This window comes from Trichosurus vulpecula, chromosome 7 (genome assembly GCF_011100635.1).
Source record: "Trichosurus vulpecula isolate mTriVul1 chromosome 7, mTriVul1.pri, whole genome shotgun sequence".
In the NCBI taxonomy this organism is placed as follows: domain Eukaryota; kingdom Metazoa; phylum Chordata; class Mammalia; order Diprotodontia; family Phalangeridae; genus Trichosurus; species Trichosurus vulpecula.
Window position 1 is genome coordinate 52,613,066 of NC_050579.1, and position 21,632 is coordinate 52,634,697.

The 21,632-nt window shown below is 42.7% G+C and overlaps 1 protein-coding gene across 1 annotated transcript in view; it reads left to right on the forward strand.

Annotated features, from left to right (window-relative positions):
- Positions 1-21,632, forward strand: part of IGSF3 (immunoglobulin superfamily member 3) — a 132,657-nt gene that overhangs the window by 77,780 nt on the left and 33,245 nt on the right. The window contains exons 3-6 of the mRNA XM_036768702.1: positions 296-706; positions 8,048-8,437; positions 13,173-13,574; positions 19,239-19,643. Coding sequence (XP_036624597.1) covers positions 296-706; positions 8,048-8,437; positions 13,173-13,574; positions 19,239-19,643 — 1,608 coding nt within the window. The remainder of the gene's footprint in view (positions 1-295; positions 707-8,047; positions 8,438-13,172; positions 13,575-19,238; positions 19,644-21,632) is intronic.

The window sequence follows — 21,632 nt, forward strand, 5'->3', positions numbered from 1 at the left end:
GATGAGTCATAGACTGAGGGCCAGAAGAGACCTCAGCAATTCTCAAACCTATTGAATTCCCTTGTTTTACAGTTGAAGAAATTAAGGCCTAGAAAGATAAATTGATTTACTGCCCAAGGCTACTCAGGCAACCAACAACAGAACTGGGTTTCGAACCCAGGTCCTCTGTTTCCAGTCTATATTGTTTCCATGGAATTGGTGTAGTATTTTTTGTTTTGTTTTTTAATTTATTTATTTTTAGTTTTCAACATTCACTTTGTAGTATTCTTACCATGTTTACTTTTCCATCCTGTAGTGATCCCAGATTCCCTTCAGGCAACAGCGACACCCCAGACTCTTCAGAAGGTGGAGCAGGACTCTCTGGAGCTGAGCTGTGACGTGGCCACGGAGACGTTGCAGCACAGCCACCTCTCAGTTACTTGGTACAGGCAGAGGACTGGTGAGAAGCCCGTGGAGGTGATCTCCCTGAGCAGGGATTTTGTGCTCCATTCTAGCAGTGAGTATGCACAGAGGCAGACCTTGGGAGAGGTCCGCCTGGACAAGTTGGGAGAGACAACCTTCAGGCTCACCATTTACCACCTGCAGACATCTGACCAGGGCGAGTTCTATTGCGAGGCTGCCGAGTGGATCCAGGATCCTGACAAGTCATGGTACCCCATGACCCTCAAGCGTTCGGAAGGAACTGTGGTCAATGTCCAGCCAACTGGTTAGTGTCTTTGAGCCTCTCTTCCATTAGTGCTTTATTTTCCCTGGCTGTACGGGTTGCTTGGCACTAGACTGGGTGAATTTGGAGGCCATTAAAAACCAGATTTTTATGTATATGTGGCATATGATATCACATCTAGATATCTTTGCAATCAGGACAGGTATCATAAACCACTCTGGGCAAACAGCCAAAGTAGGCCCAGAGTTGTTGAGGGATGAGTGTCTGGAGAGGACTAATTCTATTGAGTGGATGAGGATAGAAGCAGAAACCCTTGGATACTAACTCAAAGGCTGCTTTTTGTAGAGACTAGGCTATAAGGTGGGGACAAGACAGGAGAGCTGGGCTGGGGAAGAGTTCTCTTCATCCTTCCATCTGAAGATTGCTATATTAACTAATTATTCTTGTTAACTAGATGTTTAATTCTGTTGTTTCTAAGGTGCTAATGCTGTCAGCATCCTAAATTCAGTTCCTTGAGGCAAAGCCCCAATTGCCCTGTCCTAGTTATGACTCTAATGGTCTATTAAACATTGGATTTACCTAGGGACCAGTGAGGTTGGAGGATGTTTAATATAAGTACTTTAGGGTCTGTCATTTTATTTGCGTAACATTAGGAACCTATACAAATTGTTGTGCAAATTCCAGGTTTCTGGTATGTAATCCCAGAAAGAATCCTGGCATATATTTATGTCACTAATCTCAGGAGAATAGAGGATATTGTTGAGCTAGCCTATGAGAGTCTTTTATTAAATCATGTGCTCTACTGTAATGATTATTTATGATAGAAAATAAGCTCCTTGAGGGCAGGAACCATCTCATTTTTTATTTACATCCCCACTTCAGTGCCTTGCACACAGCAGATGCTCCAGAAATGCTTTGTTTTTGATTGATTAGTTATGGTAGGGAACTTGGAAAATATTTTCCCCTGAGAATGGTTTCCTGATTTTGGATTGTTCTAACTCCAAGTGGCCAGCAGAAAAATAGACATCGATGCCAGGGGTGAAGGAGCACCATGTTGAGACAGTATCTCTTTTGACTCTGAGAGTGGGAATTGGATTATATATTTTTCTTCTATTGGTGTTTGAAAACAATAGCTAGGGTTCCAGGCTCCTGCTGCCTCCATGAACAAGAGATCACGTCCAGCATGAGCCATGGGTCTAAACCAGAGCGCTGATGTCCTGTGTGTTAAATGTTTGGTTTTGCCACCACGAGCTGCTGATATACGCCTTTGTAGGGGAAGACTTTCTCTGTATGGCCATGTGTTGCTGGCATTTAAGTTGTTTTGAGTCTCTTTGTGAATTCACCAAATATTCTAATCTAAAAAGTATGCTAGTAGTGTTGGGGGTGAGTGAGTATATGCTTGAGTGTCCTGTGGAATGATGAGTCTAGGTCAGTTCAAGGGAGGAAATGGGAAAGTTCCATTTGGATTCTTCTAAGTGGAAAAAAAGTCAGAAACTTTGGTTTCTCTTACTGCTGTTACATTTTGTCGAGTTCTCTTCTGGCTCAGAGATTCTTAAGCTTCCTTGTGTCTATGGAGCCCTTTGGCAATCTAGTGAAGCCTGTGGACCCATTCTCAGAATCATGTGTTTAAATGCATAAAGTAAAATACACAGGATCACAAAGGATGGTAAAGATGCCATTTATTTCCCCATCCAATTTCAGGGACACCATCCCTTCCTCCTACCCCCATTTCCCAGGTTAGGATCCTCTGTTCTAGCTGTTTTCTACCTTTAAGGAGGGTCGACATTCCATGGTTAGATAGCGTTTATTAATTTCCATAATGATATGGAAATCTAATGGGGTGTGAGAGCTTGAGGCCATGTCATTAACTAGGTGCTTACTAACTAGCTCCTGAGGACTGGAGTATTCAGAAGCTTCTGAATCTTTTAGACATCCTGAAATGAATTCATTTGACAAGAATTTATTAATCAGTCAGCAAGCACGTATTAAAACTATTGTGTTTCAGGAGCAGTACAAGGCTTTTATTTTACCTAGGGAGACACACGTACATGTGCGCACACATATACATGTATTTGCATATATGCATCCATATACATGTACATGCATATACGTGCATGTGTGGGGGTGTATGTGTCTGTGTCTGTAAGTATATTTATGTTCATGTTAGAAACATGGTCATTTGTGGTGATGGGGATCTTTTAAGTCCTCTATCATAACCATTCAACAGGCATTGATTAAGCACCTATCAAGTAACATACTAAAGTTTAGGTGTTGGGATTACGGATTCAGAAGTGAGATGGTGGTTAGCAGCTGGGAGTGGGGGAGGTGCTCAGGAAAAGCTTTGTGTAGAAGGCAGTGCTGGAGATGAGTTTTGAAGAAAATGAGGAATTCTAAGAGGCTGAGGTGAGGAAGGGGTGTATTTCAATATGCGGGACAGGCGGCCCCCTGTGTAGGGGTATTGGAAGATCGAGTCTCAAATGTGAGGAACAAGAAGACCATTTGTCTGGGCCACAAAGTGGGAGAAAGGGAGGAATAATATATAATAAGGTTAGAAAGGTAGGTTGGAAGTCCAGCTTGTAAAGGTCCTTAAATGCCACAAAGAGGAGTTTATGTTTTATTTTGCAGGCAATAGGAAGTTGGTCGATTCAAAGAATGATGTCATCAGATCTTTGCTTTAGGAAAATTGCTCTAATAGGGTCTACTGTATTCCAGGCAAAATGGTGGGTGTTAGGTATAAAGATGGGTAAAAACAAAGACAGCTGTAATCCTAAGGAAGCTCTCATTCTATTAAAGGGAAAAAATGTGAGTGTGGATAAGAAAGTACAAAATATATATGAAATGATAGTTGGGGTGGAGAGGTGATGAATAAAGAACGGAACCAGAGCCTTGTGTAAGAGGGGACGCTTGAGCTGAGTCTTGAAGGCAGTGGGGATCCTGTGAGGTGGAGGTGAAAACGGAAGGACAGCTTTGAAAGCCTCAGTTAGAAAATGCAATGTCAGATGGGGGAACAACAATGAAGCCAGTTTGTCTGGCATGTCGAGTCTGTGAAAGAAGATAATATTCAATTGGTCAGGAAAGGCAGGTCAAAGGGGAAAGGGCTTTGGGTCTTTCCTCGGGCTTCTTACTTGGTAACTCTGGTCTTTCCTCCCTATCCTGAGTAACTTTAAGATCAGTCCTGAACTCTGAGTGCACTTGAATTAGGTTGCCTGAGTTTATTCATCTTTATTTTAATCATACCTACTTGGAGTTAGGATTTTCCAAATCTGACATGCAAATTCATCCAAGCTCCATCTTTCTGAAAGACAATCCCAGATTAGCTGAAAGAAAGATGGTTGTGGCGTCAGTACATCACCTCCTGTCTGTTTAGCTGCAGCGATAGCTGGCTTAAATTAGTACCCTTCCCAAATCATGCTTAGTGCTGTGGTAAGTAGTTCAGGGAGAAGTTGACTGGGAGGAGATTGAGGAGGAAACCGGTGGGTGCTGAAGCAACTGTGGGGCTATAGTTCTTCTCCCTATAGGAGAAAGTAGGGGTGGGGAGCCTGTGGCCTCAAGGCCCTCTAGGGCTGCTCTTTGACTGAATCTAAACGTCGCAGAACAAATGGAAAAAAAAAATCTTCCTTCCCCAGCTCTGCTCCCTGCCTGGCTGCCCGTATTGTATAGCAACTACATGACAGTGAAGGGGCAGTTGGACACAGTGGAAATAACTCTGGCTCTGGAGCCTGATGGCTCCTGATTCAAATCCTACCTCTGATGCATACTAAGTCTCTACGCCTGTTTCCTCATCTGTAAAAAGAAAAGGTTGAAGTGGACCGCCTTTAAGGTCCCTTGTATCTCTAATGAGGCAGCTAGGTGGCGCCATAGTGCAAAATGCCTGGCCTAGAGTCAGGAAGACTCTTCTTCCAGAGTTCAAATGTGACCTCAGACACTTACTACCTGTGTGACCTTGGGCAAGTCACTCAACCCTGTTTGTCTCAGTTTCCTCATCTGTCAAATGAGCTAGAGAAGGAAATGGCAAATCACTCTAGTATCTTTGCCGAAAAAATCCCAAATGGGGTCATGGAGAGTAGGACACAGCTGTAAACAACTGAAATTAGCTCTAAGTCTGTGATCCTAAGAAAGCCCTATTTTGACAGGCTCACTTCTTCCTGACAGTATCATGCTCTGGCTTCTTCTTCTTCTTCCTCTTTTTTTTAATGTTTGTAAGGCTGATAGAACACTGGGTCCCAATTTTTTTCAGCTAGTAAATTTCTTTGTTTCAGTTTTTTTTAATAAGTTTTCAACATTTATTTTTATTTTTAGTTTTCAACATTCATTTCCATAAGTTTTACATTTCCTTCACCTCCTTTCTCCCTAAGACAGCATGCAATCTGATATAAGCTTTACATCTGCATTCCTGTTAAACATATTTTCACATTAGTCATGTTGTATAGAAGAATTACAACAAATGGGAGTAACCATGAGAAAGAAAAACATAAAACAAAAGAAAGTAGTCTGCCTCGATTTGCATTCAGACCCCATATTTCTTTTTCTGGATGTGGATGGCATTTTCTATCATGAGTCTTTTGGACTTGTTTTAGGTCCTTGCTTTGCTGAGAAGAGCTGTGTCTATCAAAGTCAGCCATCGCACACTGTGGCTATTACTGTGTACAATGTTCTCCTGGTTCTGCTCACTTCACTCAGCATCAGTTCATTCGAGTATTTCCAGGTTTTTCTGCAGTCTGCCTGCTCATCATTTCATACAGCACAATAGTATTCCATTACATTCATATACCACAACTTGTTCAGCCATTCCCCAATTGATGAGCATCCCCTCAATTTCCAGTTCTTGGCCACCACAAAAGGAGCAGCTATAAATATTTTTGTATGTGTTGGTCCTTTTCCCATTTTTATGCTGTCTTTGGGATACAGCCCTAGAAGTGGTATTGTTGGGTCAAAGGGTATATACATTTTTTATAACCCTTTGGGCATAGTTCCAATGAATTAGTGTTCCAGTTTTCCCACATCTTCTCCAATATTTATCATTTTCCTGTTTTGTCATGTTAGTCAATCTGATGGGTGTGATGTGGTGCTTCACAGTTGTTTTGATTTGCATTTCTCTAATCAATAGTGATTTAGGACATTTTTTCATATGACTGTAGATTCAGCTAGTAAATTTCAAAGGTGGGATTTGAAGTCTGGTTTTCCTGACTCTGACCAAACTTAGCCTTCTCTCCACTAACCTATGCTGCCTCCTTCTGCTAGTGACTAAATGACTCCTTAGGGAAAAAGAGTACCTCTGACCTCCACCTCTTCCTTCTTGGATAAAACAAAACCCTTTTAAGAACATTTGGGAACCCCACTTAAGAGGTTGTCCTAAAATACTGAATCTAACTGGTGGACTTCTAATGAGAGGTTAATTTTAATTTCTCCCATATGACTCTGTTGAGTTTGCCTGTGCCACCACATTTGATGATATCTGCTACCATGATATCATCCTCAACTCCTCACTCTTACTCCTCTGCTCAGCCAGTACATTGGCAAATCTTGTCACGTCTGCCATGACACCATCTCTCTGATGCATCCTTTTCTATCTCCTCACGCACACACAGCCACCACCCTAGTTTAGTTCCCCCTCACTTCTTAAACAGAGTATTACAATTAGTTGGTCTCCCTACCTCCCTACCCCAATACAATCTGTTGGCCACTTGGCTGCCAAAAGGATTTTCTGAAAGTGCAGATCCGACAGTGTCTTCCCCCTACTCAATAAGTTCCAGTGGCTCCCTCTTACCTCCAGGCTCAAATAAATGTCTTCTCCTTTGCATTTAAAGCTCTTTAGAAACCTGACCCTTTCCTACCTCTCCAGTTGTCTTATATTTGGCTTCTTCCTATGTGCTCTCTGGCCTGTTTGCTGTTCCTCAAATATGACACTCCATTTCCTACCTCCATGCTTTTGAACCGCTGACCCCACTACTGAAATGTTCTCCCTCCTCATCGCCATCTCTTAGAATCCCTAGCTTCCTTTAGGGCTCAGGTTAAATGGCACTTTCTTCAGGAAGCCTCTCTTAGGTTCCCAGGCTGGTAGAGCCTTCCCCTCTAAGATTACCTCTCTTCTTCTACTCTTGATGTAACATGTGAATAAAATGTGTGTGCACACATATGTGTGCATGTGTATATGTATGTGTATATATACACACACATATACCTTTTTATTCACATGTTTTCTTCCCCATTAGTATGTAAATTCTTTGAGAGCAGAGGTTATTTTTGCCTTTCTTTGTATCTCCAGAATTTGGCATAGTCCCTGGTATATTGTTGTTGTTGCAGTTCCATCATTTTCAGTTGTGCCCAACTCTTTATGACCCCATTTGGGGTTTTCTTGGCAAAGATACTAGAGTGCCTTGCCATTTCCTTCTCCAGCTCATTTGACAGATGAGGAAACCAAGGCAGTCAGGGTTATGTGACTTGCCCAGGGTCACACAGCTTAGTAGCTGAGGCCAGATTTGAACTCAGGCCTTCCTAACTTCAGGCCTAGTGCTGTATCTACTGAACTACCTAGCTGCCCGGTATAGAGTAAATAATTAATAAATGCTTGTTGAGTGATTGATATGGGAAAGAATATAGCACAGTCTCATTCTGTTCATCTTTGAATATTTATGAGTAGCAGGGTGGACAGCTGGGTAGAGTGTTTATGCTTCATAAACCTGACCAGCTGATAAAGGTGGGGTGGACAGGTTTTCTGAAATTTCTTTTTCCATTCTGGAATTTCTAGTGTTCTTTTTTTTTTTCTCTTGGATATAGGTCATGAGTAGGCCTGAGAGAGCAGCCATTTCAGAATGATGCTGGTAAATTCTAGGGCTGACCTGAAGTTTGGATCTATTGTCTCAGTCCAACATAAGAGAGAGAAGTAGAGGAATAGAGATAGAGAGGAGAACAGAAAAGGGAGAGAGAGAGGGAAAGAGGAAGAGTGGGAGCCAAGGGGAGGAGAGAGAGAGGAAAGAAATGGAGACAGAGAGGAAGAAAGGGAGAGAATTTATTAAGCACTTAAGTTGTTCAGAAAGTTTTGCTGCATGCTGGGAGGTACAAACTCAAATCTGAAGGCAGTTTTAGCCTTCAAGGAGCTTATATTCTTAGAATTAATGAATTCAGGCCCTTGGGTCAGTCTTGAAATTTCTCTGACTTCTAGGTGTCACTTGGTTCTCCAATAATTTGGGTCCCATCTCTCATGGACACAGTTGTGTTACCATTATCTTGGAATATTAGGTCAACTCTATCAAGTGGTTTATTGACATACTTTGACTAGTTGGGAACCTATATTCACCTGAAGCTTGTTGAATGATACGTATCTTTTGGCATCAGCGACCACTCATTGCTTCTTTCCCCCATTCTGTTCCATTGCTTTCTCAGACAAAGAGTTCAGTGTTCGACTAGAGACAGACAGACGGCTGTACACAGTCGGTGAGCCAGTAGAGTTCCGCTGTATCCTTGAGGCTCAGAACGTTCCCGACCGCTACTTTGCTGTCTCCTGGGCTTTCAACAGCTCCCTCATTGCCAGCCTGGGACCCAATGCTGTGCCTGTGCTGAACAGTGAATTTGCTCAGCGGGAAAGCCGGGGCCAGCTCAAGGTGTCCAAAGAGAGTGACAGCGTCTTTGTGCTGAAGATCTACCACCTCCGCCAGGAGGACAGCGGTAAATACAACTGCAGGGTAACAGAACGAGAGAAAACGGTGACTGGCGAGTTCATCGACAAAGAAAGCAAGCGCCCCAAGAACATCCCCATCATTGTTCTTCCTCTCAGTAAGTAGAGAAGTGTGCTTCTCCCTTCCCCCTCCCCACTCTTTCCCATTGTTTTCTGGTTTGCCAAATGGTATCCTCGCTTAAGGGAAACTAGAGGGTGACAGATGGGAGTGGGTGGCACTCAGCCTTGGTAACCACTCTACTAGGGAAAAACAAAATACTTAACCTCCCTTCCTTCTACAGCTTTTCTCTTTCAGTACTCACTGTCCCTCTTTAGGTAGGCAGAGCTTCAGAGAAGGAGGGACTTGAGACCTAGCAAGCCTAGGGTTGTACAAGGACAGACTTAAGCTCATAGATTTAGAGTTGGAAAGGACCTTATGAGCTATCAGATCCTCTATTCTGCAGATGAGGAAACTGAGGCACAAGAATGTTAACTGGCTTATCCAGCATCACACAGATGCTAAGTGTCCCCTGAGTCCAGATCTAGGGCCCTACCCACTATGCTGTATTGCCTCTTATGGACAGTTGCACCACTCCCAAGGTATAGAGAGAGAATCTGAGATCTAGGAAAACTCTTTGCCTACCCTACAGCAGCTAAGCCCCAGAGAAGTGGGTGCCTCTTAGAATTTTAACTTTTTGTGGAAGGATTTTAAATCTTAGCTCAAAATATCATTTATAAGGATGATGCTTGAGGTCAAGAATTCATAGAACTCAGAAGTTGGCATTTGCCTAAATCTCCTTGCTGTGCTAAAATTTCTGGTATAAAAATCAAAGAATGAAACAGACTCCTTTATCCTGGAGTTAAAGAATCGTAAAACTTTGTTTTCCATGCTCAGGAAGGTCGTTTAGTTGAGCCCCCTGTCTCCAGGCAAGCCTACACAGCTATCTGACTTAAAGCACTTACGGTTTTTATCCATTTCCCATTAGTTCTGTGTTTCATGGAAATTAAGCATTTCAGTGTTCTTTTAAAAAAAAAAAGATGGATGTTGATCTTCCCTAAACTAACTCTTAACCTAGCTTCTTTAGCCTTTTCTCATATTCTCTTCATATTTTAGCCTTATTATTTTTACTGCTCTTTTCCTCTTTAACCATTTCTAGTTCTTTACTATTCCCTTTAAAATATGGAGACTAGAATCAGGCATGGGGTAAAGATAGGAGTCTTCTGATCTTCTTGGTCTTATATACCAGGATAATTTTCACTCTTGTCCTTGTTTAAAATGCATCCAGTTTTCTTGAATTCTTTTTTCTTCTTCTTCCTTGGACTCCCTCTTCTACTAGCTCTCACTTCTTCCCCTTCCTCTGTCTTGTTAATTCTCTATCATTCTGTGCTGGCTTTATCCAGGGACTTGATCTGGCTTTTCATCCACAAACTAATTACTTGTTGTTTGATAAAGATCAAATGGACAGCCACCATACTCCATATCTTCTTTTACCCTAAGAAATTCCCCCCAATCTCTTTTAAGAACTTGTTTGATGATCTGTGGCCTGCTATATTGCTTTTCCAGCAGATAACTGGGTAGTTAAAGTCCCCCAGCACCATCAGATGCTGCCCCAAGGCCACTTGGGTAAGTCTATCAGAGAACAAAAATGACCACAACGATTATGGTGATGATGATTATGCCTTGAATTCTAATGGTGCTTTTCTTCGCAAGAGCCCAGATTGCCTTTTTTCTTTCCAGGTTTCTGCTAAAAAAAAAAAATCTGTCTAGACTAGGTTAGGGGGAGATGTGCCATTTTCTATGAATGGAAAACCCAAAGTACAGAAAAGTGAGGCATTAACCAACATTGTTCGCTTAATAATACTAAGATTGTGACTGTGGGCTTCCAACACCCAATCTAGGGCTTTTCCCAGTAACTTCTGCTGTATCATCAGCTCTTGCCTTGAAGATCCCTGTTAACTTTCTATGGTATCATTCCCAGTTTTGTCCCTTTTTAACTTTACCAAGATAGTATTTAATCTCAGGTTTCTTCTTTTCCCAATCCTGGACGCATGAATAGGCAATCTTGATGGACAAGGCAAGTGCTGACCCCCAATTGGCACTGCCCATATTTCCCAAGCCACCTTATGTTGTCTAGCCCAATATTGCAATTCTTGTTGTTGTTGTAGACCTACTGTATGCATGTGTACACATATATTTGTACATATATACACATTTATTTAAATAGAGATGCGTTACAAATACATACATATGTATGTTGTGTTTGCATATAAATATGCGTGTGTGTATATATATATGGAGTTGCAGTGGGTCCAGGCTAGCAATTGACCTGGAAGTCATTTTTTGCCTAAGGTGGATTTCCTGCCCTGGTTCTGGAGTTACTGCCTTTTGTCCATTGTTTTGGCTAATAAGCAACGGACATGGAACTGATCCCAGGGAGAGTACCATGGTGCCTTAGAGTCCTTTTTGTTATGACTTATGATTCTGCAAAGTCTAACTGTTGGGCAAAGGACCTTTATGGGATTTGGAGAGGACCCATCATTCTCTATCATCGAGTATCCTGTACTTCATACCTAGCATTATCCTGAGAAGTCTCAGATAGGCCGCAGTCATATTCATGGTAGCAAGAGCCAATGAATTGACTTCCTGAAAGTAGCTACTAAAGAGGCATTGTGGAATAGTAGAAAGAATGCTAGATTGGGTGTCAAAGGACCTGGGCTTGAATCCTGGCTGGACTCCCATATTGCTTAACCTCAATGGGTCTCAGTTTCCTCATCTGTAAAATGAGGGAATTGAATGAAATGAGGTCTAACTTCTAGCTCCAAATCTGTGGTCCCTAGTTTCTTCTGACATTCTAGTGACAGGGAAGAAAACAGATATAGAAGCTGCATAGGTCTATCATATCTGTGCTTCCTAATTTGGAAATTGATTAAATTGATTGATTTGAAAAATCTTTTTTCATCTAATTTCATCTAATTTTTTATTAAAATTCTTTCTTCTGTATGCTAGAGACAGTTGTGGTTGTGGTGCTTTGCCTTAACAAATGCACTTTATATTCTAAACAGTCAAGGTCTCTTTATTCATATTTTTGCAGTCCAGTAGATTGGAAAACTTTTGGTATGCACCTGAGTGTTTTAGGAAAAAAATGCCAGCAGCAAAACAAACAGAACCAAAGCTCTAAGGAAAATGGAAGGAGTAAAGAGTCACTGGGAATACAACAACATGCATTTATTAAGTGCCTGTTAAAGTGTTCAGCGCACTGTCCTACACACTAGAGACACATATTCTTCCTTCAGTGCTTCAAACCTTGTAAGCTCCTTAAGGGATAGAGACTTTTTCATTGTGATGCTCATTACCCTGAATGTAGTTTGTACCTAATAATTATTTATTGGATTGGATGGGTGGAATTCCCACTCAAAACTTCTCTTCTAATGGTAGCTAATAAAGAGTGTTCAAGAAAAATCAATAATCAGCATGAGTTGGAAATGGATGGATGGATGGGTAGATGGATGGATGGGTGGATGGATGGGTGGATGTATGGATGGGTAGGTGGATGGGGGGATGGGTGGGTGGATGGATAGATGGATGTGTGGGTGGATGGATGGATGGATGGTGGGTAGATGGGTGGGTGGGTGGATGGATGGATGGGTGGGTAGGTGGATGGGTGGATGGATGGGTGGATGGATGGATGGGTGGATGGGTGGATGGGGGGATGGGTGGGGGGATGGATAGGTGGATCCGTGTGGGTGGATGGGTGGGTGGATGGATGGATGGATGGATGGGTGGGTGGGTGGTGAACCAGCCCAGTCAGTGAACTCTCATTGTTTAATATAAGTCCAAAAAGTATTCCCAGACTCCATGTAAATAACGACTGGACTGTCGATTGCTCTGAATTATCTGTACAGCTGCCCTTCTCTATTTTTGAGAAATAACTGTGCTACGAAAACTCCTGCAGGGGTTTTCCCATCTTTTTTCTTCTTTCTAACTGTACCTAGAATGAGCAGAAAAAGGCAAGGTATTGATGTACAGCTTGTCTTTTGTTTGACTGGTGCACAGGATTAAGAAAGGGGAATCAGAGGGGCTGGGTAGAATAAAGAAAATGTCAGTTTCTCAAAAGCAATTTTCAGTAGGAGTTTCAAATTTTTAAAATATGAAGAACTGTGAAAAAAACCCCTTCATTTCAGTTGTATGGGTAAGCAGAGGATGGGCCCTAAAGTTAAGGTCGGGCTGTTCTCAGGGGGTTCCACACAGCCATTGAATCTTGAAAACTAGCATCTCTACATAAAGGGATTCATGTTTCAGGTAGGTGGTTGGTCTGGATAACCTCGAAGGTCATTCCCAGCTCTGGTTCTGTGATTTTAAAGCAAAGAACAAACACTGAATCAATGGCATTCATTATCGAAGGTCAGAAATAAGCAGTGTATCAATAATGAAGTATTTTGGTTTGTTGTTACTACTAATCATAGTAGCTAGTACTTATGTAGGGCTTGAAGGTTTGCAAAGCCCTTGACATATGTTTATTGCCTTTATGTTGTCCCTCATGGCAGCCTTATGAGGTGTCATCCCCATTTCACAGATAAAGGAAACTGAAGAGAGGGTTAGTGACTTGCCCAGGGTCACAGTTACCAAGTATCTGATTCATTATTTGAACTCAGATCTTCCTGACTCCAAGTCCAGTGCTCTAATCCACAAAACCCCCAGCTACCCATGAGTTAGAAATGACAATAGCAACAAAGTTAGGAATATTCTGTGTTCTTATTCCCCCTCCTTGGTGCTAGAAATGTCTTCTTTTACTGTCATGGGGAGGGGGTCAGTGGATATATAATGCCACCTCCCTGTTACTCTCTCCTCCTCAGAGAGCAGCATCTCGGTGGAAGTGACCAGCAATGCCAGCACCATCCTAGAGGGAGAGAATCTTCACTTTTCTTGTAGTGTGCGTACAGCAGATAGAGCCCAGGGCCGCTTCTCAGTCATCTGGCAGCTGTTGGACAGACGGAATCGGCGAAATAACATCATGTGGCTAGACCGAGATGGTACAGTGCAGCCTGGCTCTTCCTATTGGGAGCGCAGCAGCTTTGGAGGCATCCAAATGGAACAGGTTCAGCCCAACTCATTTACCTTGGGCATCTTTAACAGCAGAAAGGAAGATGAAGGCCAGTACGAATGCCATGTGACCGAGTGGGTGCGGGCAGTGGATGGTGAATGGCAGATCGTTGGAGAGCGGAGAGCTAGCACACCTGTCTCCATTACTGCTCTGGGTAAGCATGGAACTCTTACCTCACTGAGAGAGTGGTTCAAGAAGGTACTTCCGATCCAAGAAACTGCCCTCTGACTTTGACATCGAGTAGTCAATGGGAACTATGTTATGGCCCTTTCTTTTCTGTGTGTTCTCGCCCCCTGCTTTTTAGCTATGGATTCCACACATTTTCCAGCTGGCTTCCTTGTTTCTATTGAAATGCATTGCAAGGCTGCTACCTAAAAAATCCATTTCCTTATTAGTATAAAATAAATACCTTGAGATTTGTGAATGCCCAAGAATATTAGATTTAGTTCTCATGTGGTAGTTAAGAAGGCTGTCCTGTAACATTTATCTGTCCAATACAATCAGCATATTGGATTTTAGAAGACTGGCCTGCTCTGCCAGTAAAGTAAATAGGCCTGCCAGTTCTTGGGCTGATGGATGCCCGATTGTGAAATCATTGGCCTCAAGCAAGGCTGTGCTCAGTTTCCTGAGTTAGGACCACACCCACTCCTAGAGGTTGTCCTGGGTAAGCCCTATGATAGATAGAATTTTCCATAGGTCAGGCAGTGTCTTTGCTTCCTTCCTCCCAAGATAAGCATGAAATTGACTTTCTGAGCATTTAATCCGAAAGCTTGACCTGTTTTCTGGCATAATCACACCGCCCAGATTTCTGCCACAGCAACTTCTAGTGATTAAGACGCTTGATCAGCTCAAATGCTGAAAATGGGCTTTAGGCTGAGGCAGGACTGGGAAAGATAACATAATGACTGTCCCATTTGTCTGATGGTGGCCGGTTTCTTCCTGCCCTGTGTAGTGAGGAAGGTAGAAAGTGGAATAAGTTTGTCAAGACTGGTCATTCTGTTATCTTGGATTCTTTGTTACCTAACTGTTTGCCCAGGACTGGTCAAGGAGGGCACTTGGCCACTAAGCTTCCAAAACACTTTTGAACAAGGATCTCTGGGACTTTGTTCTTTATGCTGATTAACTCTTTCCCTCAGAGTCATCCTTCCCCCCTACCTTTCCAGTGTAGCCATCCTTAAGGAAATGATCTCCCCTCCCAAGACAGCTCTTGGAGAAAGATGGGGGTGGGGAATGCCAGTGGTTGAAAGCTTTACCTCCTCATTTAAAGACAAATATTTTTATATCTATAAACCAGTAGGTCATTTGCGTTTGGGTACCTTTTTCCCCTGTAGGAACATGAAGGTAGTCTAGAGGATCAAAGAGATAATGGATGAGGAAAGTGCTTTGAAAAGTAAAAAGCCCTAATAAATGTAAGATGGCATGATCTAATTAGGTCAACTCAATTTCAATGAATGCTGTGTTCTCTAATCCTACTGAGTGCCTGTGAGAAGTACCAGAGGCTGCTAGAAATGCGGGAGAACTTTCCACGGCATATTATTACATTTCTCACACACCAAAGCCCTACTTTTAGCTTGTGATGTTGCTGAAGTGCCAGTTTTTTTCCTAAGGATGTGGAGATTCAAGATGGAGAATTACAGTTTCTGACCTTCATTTGGCTAATGGGGAATCTTCAGCAAATGCTTATGCAAACATACCCATGCACTCATCCCATTTGTGAGGGTCTTCATTAACAAGAGAAGGTCACTGCCACCTATGAGTTTCAGTCCACTAACCTGAAAATAACAGTCATGAGGAATGGTAACAAGAAATCTGGAATTTTCAAGAAGATGCCAGCCTGCATTGGCAAAAGGGAGTTTCCTCCTCCCCAGCAGGATCTAGGTGGGCACAATGGACTCAGTCATTACCCAGGAGCCCCAGTAGTCTTTTTTTATTAATGAATCTTTTTCTCATTAGCGTAGGTAGGTGCACACTTAAGTGCGCCAAGCCCAAGAGGTGTTGTGTTATACCTTTTAGAAGAGCCTAATCTGTTCCTCGTTCTATCACAGGGTGGTACTTCTCTTTGCCCAGAGTGGAGATACAGAAGTGGGTTTTGTTATTTTTTTCTCTCAGAGTTTGGATGTGTGTCTCTTGCTCTGTTCCTGCCTGGTTTTATAAGATACTCATATCTTTTGCTTATGATAGAGATAGTGTAGGGGAAGCTAGGTGGATAGAACACTGATCCTAGACTCAGGAGGACCTGAGTTCAAATGTGGCCTGAGATACTTACTGGCTGTGTGAACCTGGGCAAGTCACTTGACCCTGATTGCCTCCACAAAAAAATGACAACAATACCAATAATAATAGAGATAGTATGATATAGTGAAGAGAGGGCTGTTTCAAAGCCAGGAAAACCTGAGTTTGGGTCCTGCCCCTGCTGTATATTGGTTTTGTGACCCTAGGCAAGAACCTAACCTCTCAGTACCCCAGGCAACATTATAAGTCTAAAAGTTGCAGAGAAGATAGTCGGCTAGCATTTATAAACCACCTACTGTGTACCAAAAATTATGCTAAGGGGAAAAAACAGTCTGTTTTCTAGGAGCTCACAGTCTCATGGGGGAGATAAGATGCAAACAATTATGTACAAACAAGATAGAGACAGGATAAATTAATGGTAGTCTCTGAAGGAATGTAGGGCAGCTAGGTGATGCAGTGGATAGTGCTGGGCCTAGAGTCAAACCTGAGTTCAAAATCCCCCCCAAGAAACTTATTAGCTAGGCAATTTAACCTGTGCCTGCCTCAGTTTCCTCAAATATAAAATGATGATCATAATAGTACCCACCTCCCAGGGTTGCTGTGAGGCTCAAATGAAATAATATTTGTGAAGTGCTCAGCACAGTACCTGGTACATAGTAGGTGCTTAATAAATGCGTATTCCTTTCTTTTTCCCCAAGCTTAACTCAGTAGTCCTTAAATGACAGACATACAGTCAGTCTATCACCAGGTCCCTTTCTAGAGTGTATGGAACTATAACAGGTCCATTTAAGAACCCTGAATCACCTCCATGCCTTGCTAGAATTTTAGTGATGTGCAATAAGGCGTCCTTACTCAGAAGTTCCCAGCACCAGTGGAATTACAGGTGTACTTCCTATCCGTAACCCTTTGTACAAGGGTCCTTATTCCTGGTTTTCATAACTGTTGAGTCATTGGATTATATGGTATACTAAAGACCATGTTTTTGTTAGTTGTTTGCATAAAAATTTATTATTGAGTAGCATCTTGTTGCAGGACCAGGACTCATCGTGGAGGGTAGGGTGCTTGCCAAGTCAGCAAGCATTTATTAAATACTTACTGTATCCCAGACACTGTACCAAGGACTGGAAATACAAAGAAAGAAAACAATGTAACACTAAACAGGCTAAGTTTGCAGATTGTAGCTGGAGCTAGTTTCTTGGGTCAAGTTCTATTTAGCTCATATAGAATGGGCCAATGTACTCTTTTTTTTTTTTTGGAGGGGGGAAGGCAGGGCAGTTGGGGTTAAGTGACTTGTTCAAGGTCACACAGCTAGTAAGCGTGTCAAGTGTCTGAGTCTGAATTTGAACTCAGGTCCTCCTGGCTCCAGGGCCAGTGCTGTACTCACTGTGCCACCAACTGCCCCTGATGTACTCTTAAAGCCCAGTCACCGATATGGACTTTGCCAGCTTGGTATAAATAGCAGAAATTTCTCTTTTCGTATTGCTTTCAAAGCCATCCTCCCAACCCTGTGAAATAGGTAGTGTTAGTAAGTAGCATTATTCTCCTGCCCATTTTATAAAATGAGGGTCTGGTAAAGTGACTGACCCAGGGTGGCAAAGCTAGTAAGTGTCAGAACCCAGGTTTGAAACTCAGTCTCTGGACTCCTTCCCATTGTGTCACCCTGCGTTCCTGGAATCAGAAGGATCTGACTTCAGATCTGGCCTCAGACACTTACTAGCTGTGTGACCCTGGGCAAGTCACTTAACCCTGATTACCTGCACAAAAAATAATAATGATGATGATGAAAATAATAATAATAGAGATAGTGTGCTATAGTGAAGAGAAGGCTGTCCTCAAAGCCAGGAAAACTACAGTGAAGTAGTGGAGAGCAACTAAAGATGCCCCAACATTATCACCCTAATGAATCATGGCATCAGGGTTCAGGAGAATTACTAATTCAATCAGGAGTGCTGGCTGAATAGCTAAGATCTGTAAGGCTCATGAAACACTATTGTAATGGGATTCCAATGGCAGGACAACTGGCCAATAAAGGCCCATTCCAGGGAGCACGCCAATCTGCTCTGCCTGGTGCCAGCCCATGTGGTAGATGTTTGGGGAGCTCACTGCCAGAAAAGCCAAATGGTGGTCCCTGCCCGCTACTGCAGAGCACATGGAGGTGTTCTTTGTCTGTTTCCCATAGACTTACCGTGTAATGATGGAAAGGCCAGAATTGAATGTTTTTCCTTCTTTCTGGCCCAGTGCTGTAAAGATGAATCTCTGAGCTCTTGGAGCTCTAGCCCTTTCTCTTGGAAATCTCTAAAGTGGAGAGCTGGGGGCGGGGAGGGTGCAGTTAGATGGTGCAGTGAATAGAGCACCAGCATCAGGAGAACCTGAGTTCAAATGCAGCCTTAGACACTTGACACACTTACTAGCTGTGTGACCTTGAACAAGTCACTTAACCCCACCTGCCTTGCCTTCCCCCCTCCCTAAATAAATGGATGAATGAACGAATGAATAAATAAATAAATAGACAGATAAATATATAAGTAAATGGAGAGCTGGGCCTCTCCATTCCATGTCATCTTCCCATTCAGTAGTAGCAGGTTCTCCAAGCATTCACCCCGAGCATACTTGGAGGCCTAGGCCAGTCCTTCTCTTCTTTCCAATATTTACATACCATAATATCTACTTTACATTTGCAAGAGAGATCCACCTCTACAAAATCTAGTTTGTCACCAGCTAATGCCCTAAGTCTGAATAGAGAAAGTAGAAAAGGCCCAAAGGAAGAGAAGCAGAATTGAGCTAAGCTGTCTGAGGGAGAGAGGCTCCATTCTGTCTGTGTCCTTTCTCTTTTCCTTCCTGCAATTAAGAGAGAGATTCACAAGAAGAAAGGACCCTCATCGTCTCCCCTGGAGAGCTATTGTTTCCCAGGATCCATTCTGAAGTTTGTTTGGAATCTCTAAGTTTGGCGCTGCCCTGTAAACTAGGTCTCACAAGCCTTTGTGATGAGAATGTCAGTGCCTGGCCAACATGGAACTCCTGGTCATCATTAAAATGCTTCAGTGAAGCACCTAATTATGGGCCTCCTAGAATAGATGCCCACACCAAGAGGGCTGTCCATAGACCCTGGTCTCTAGGAGCTCAGGACTCGTAGAATCTCCAAGATGGACAGGACCATAGACTTTATCTCCTCCCAATTGTCCTGGCCATTTCAGTAGTGCTCTTAACAGGCCTAGCTTGACACCATAAGAATCATTGGCACTAAGAAGTAATAACATTATATAAGAAATGAGAAGAGCCAAGAACCTTAATTATTATTTTCCAGTTCTAACCAGGAGACCCAGAGAGGTCTCCTGTGATACAGGAAAAAGATCACTGAGCTGAGTCAGAGGACCTGTGTTCAAATCTCACTTCTGATGGATTATTCCTGACCTTGGGCAAGTGATAAACATCCTGGGCTTTAATTCCTCATCTATAAAAGGAGAGTGTTGGACTAGCTGACCACTGAGGTCCTTTTTTTAGCTCTACGAGCTGACAGACTTCCTACCCAAGTGAAATGGTTTCCATAGAGTCTAAAATCCTTGTTCTTTTTTTTCTCTCTCTCTAGAGACTGGCTTTGCTGTCACAGCCATCTCTCGCACCCCTGGCGTGACCTACAGTGAATCATTTGACTTACAATGCATCATCAAACCCCACTACCCATCTTGGGTGCCAGTGTCAGTGACCTGGAGGTTCCAGCCTGTGGGCACCATTGAGTTCCACAATCTGGTGACCTTCACCCGTGATGGTGGGGTTCAGTGGGGGGAGAGGTCCTCCAGCTTCCGAACTCGTACTGCCATCGAGAAAGCAGAGTCCAGCAACAACGTACGTCTGAGCATCAGTCGGGCTAGCGACACTGAGGCTGGCAAATACCAGTGTGTGGCTGAGCTTTGGAGAAAGAACCACAATAGCACCTGGACCCGCCTGGCAGAGAGAACATCCAACCTGTTGGAGATAAGAGTTCTGCAGCCAGGTAACAAGAGTCATTTACTTTTATTACAGTGTCTCACAGTCTGGAAACATAGGCACAGTGGACCCCGATGACCTCTTCTTCCATAAAACTCTGAGCAGAGCCCTTTCTGACCCATAGAAATAGGAGTTTGTGAAAAGAGTACGGATTATGGACTTAAGTGCAAATTTCACCTCTGAACCTTACTATTGATGTGACCTTGGGCAAGTCATTGAGACCTGGGCCTGTTTCTTCCTTCATCTGTAAAATGATAGATAGGAGCAGAGGTGTCAAAATGAAATAGAAACAGGGGCCACCAAATCATACATAAGCACCCCTTTGGAGCCTACATACTGGGTTAGAAAACCACATGTGAACATTGTCTGTGCTCTGCTGGATTTTTATTTATCTGGTTGAATTATTTCCCAGTTGCGTTTTACACTTTAATACGATTCCCAGTGCAACACGGCACGTTTGACAATGCTCGCCTGAACGACCTCTGCGGTACCTTCCAGATCTAGTTCCAAGATCCCACAATTCTAAAGTTCTCAGCACATTCATCTTTGACCCATCGAGACATTAATTTGGACTTGGATAATATGACTTGTATTTCATGGATGTTGATGATTACTCAGGAATTGTAATAGAGTTGAATTAGTCAGCTTCAGTTAATGGGGAGGTGTAGAAAATGAAGGTATCCCATACACTGGCTCCTTACCCTCTGAGACCATTTGTGTTACTAAGGCAGCCAACACAAATCACATCCCAAGTGACTTGAATGTGGTTTGAATTCATTTTGTGACTTTTTTTTTCCTTTAATCTAGACTATGACTTAATTGTTGGGGGAACTCCCGATGTAAAAATTCCCCGTGCCAAGACAGAATTGATGACTCACCTAGAACTGAGAGCTGGGGTGGGGGAAAGGTGGGATATGTTGTTTTTGAAAAGAAATTTTTTGTGCATATGTATGTGTATATACATATATATATATATATATATATATATATATATATATATATATATATATATATACACACACACAGAGAGAGAGGGAGAATAGAGAGGAGAGAGAATAGAGAGGAGGGGGGCCGGGCGGGGAGAGAGAGAGAGAACACAGAGGAGAGAGAGAACACAGAGGGGGGAGAGAGAGAGACAGAGACAGAGAGAGAACACAGAGGAGAGAGAGAACACAGAGGAGAGAGAGAGAGGAGAGAGAGAAAGAGAGAGAGAGAGAGAGAGAGAGCCTCCTTTGTGATGAAGATCTTTTCAGATTATGGTGTTGAATATCTTACTAGGTACACCAGAAACATCTTAATAGAGTGTTAGATGCCATGAGAGTTCTTGGAGGAAATCTGGGGCAGCCTCTTCTTTTTACAAATGAGAAAACAGAGGCCTGGACAGAAGCAGGTTGCCTGAAGTCACATAGCTAGTCAGTGCCAGCCAATAAAGGTAACTCACACTTATATAGCACCTACTGTGCACCAGGCACTGTGCTAAGTGCTTTACAAGTATTATTGATCCTCATGACAACCCAGAGAGGTGAGCACTATTATTATCCCCATTTTGCAGTTGAAGAAACTGAGGTAAACAGAGCTCACTCAAGGTCACACAGCTATTAAGTGTGTCTGAGGTGCGATTTGAACTCAAGTCTTCTGATTCCAAGCCCAGCACTCTATTCACAGAGCCACCTAGCTATGTCTGAGAATCAGACCCAGGTCTTCTGGCTCCCATATCCTATAACTTTTTCCTTTGTGAATGTAAGAGAGATTGATTTTTTGAAATATTATTTTAAATCTTTTATTTTTATATCTCCTTCATTTCCAAACCTATCTCTCCCCTGTTCCCTACCCAGGAAGCCATTCCTTGTAACAAAAGAAAGAAAAAATGGGAAGGGGAGGGGTACAACAACATTAACTAATGTATGAACTCAGTATGACAGTCTATGTGCAGTGTTCCACACCCCCTCCCCCATTCCTATTTTTACAAAAAGAGAAAGGAGGTGAATTTTTTCAT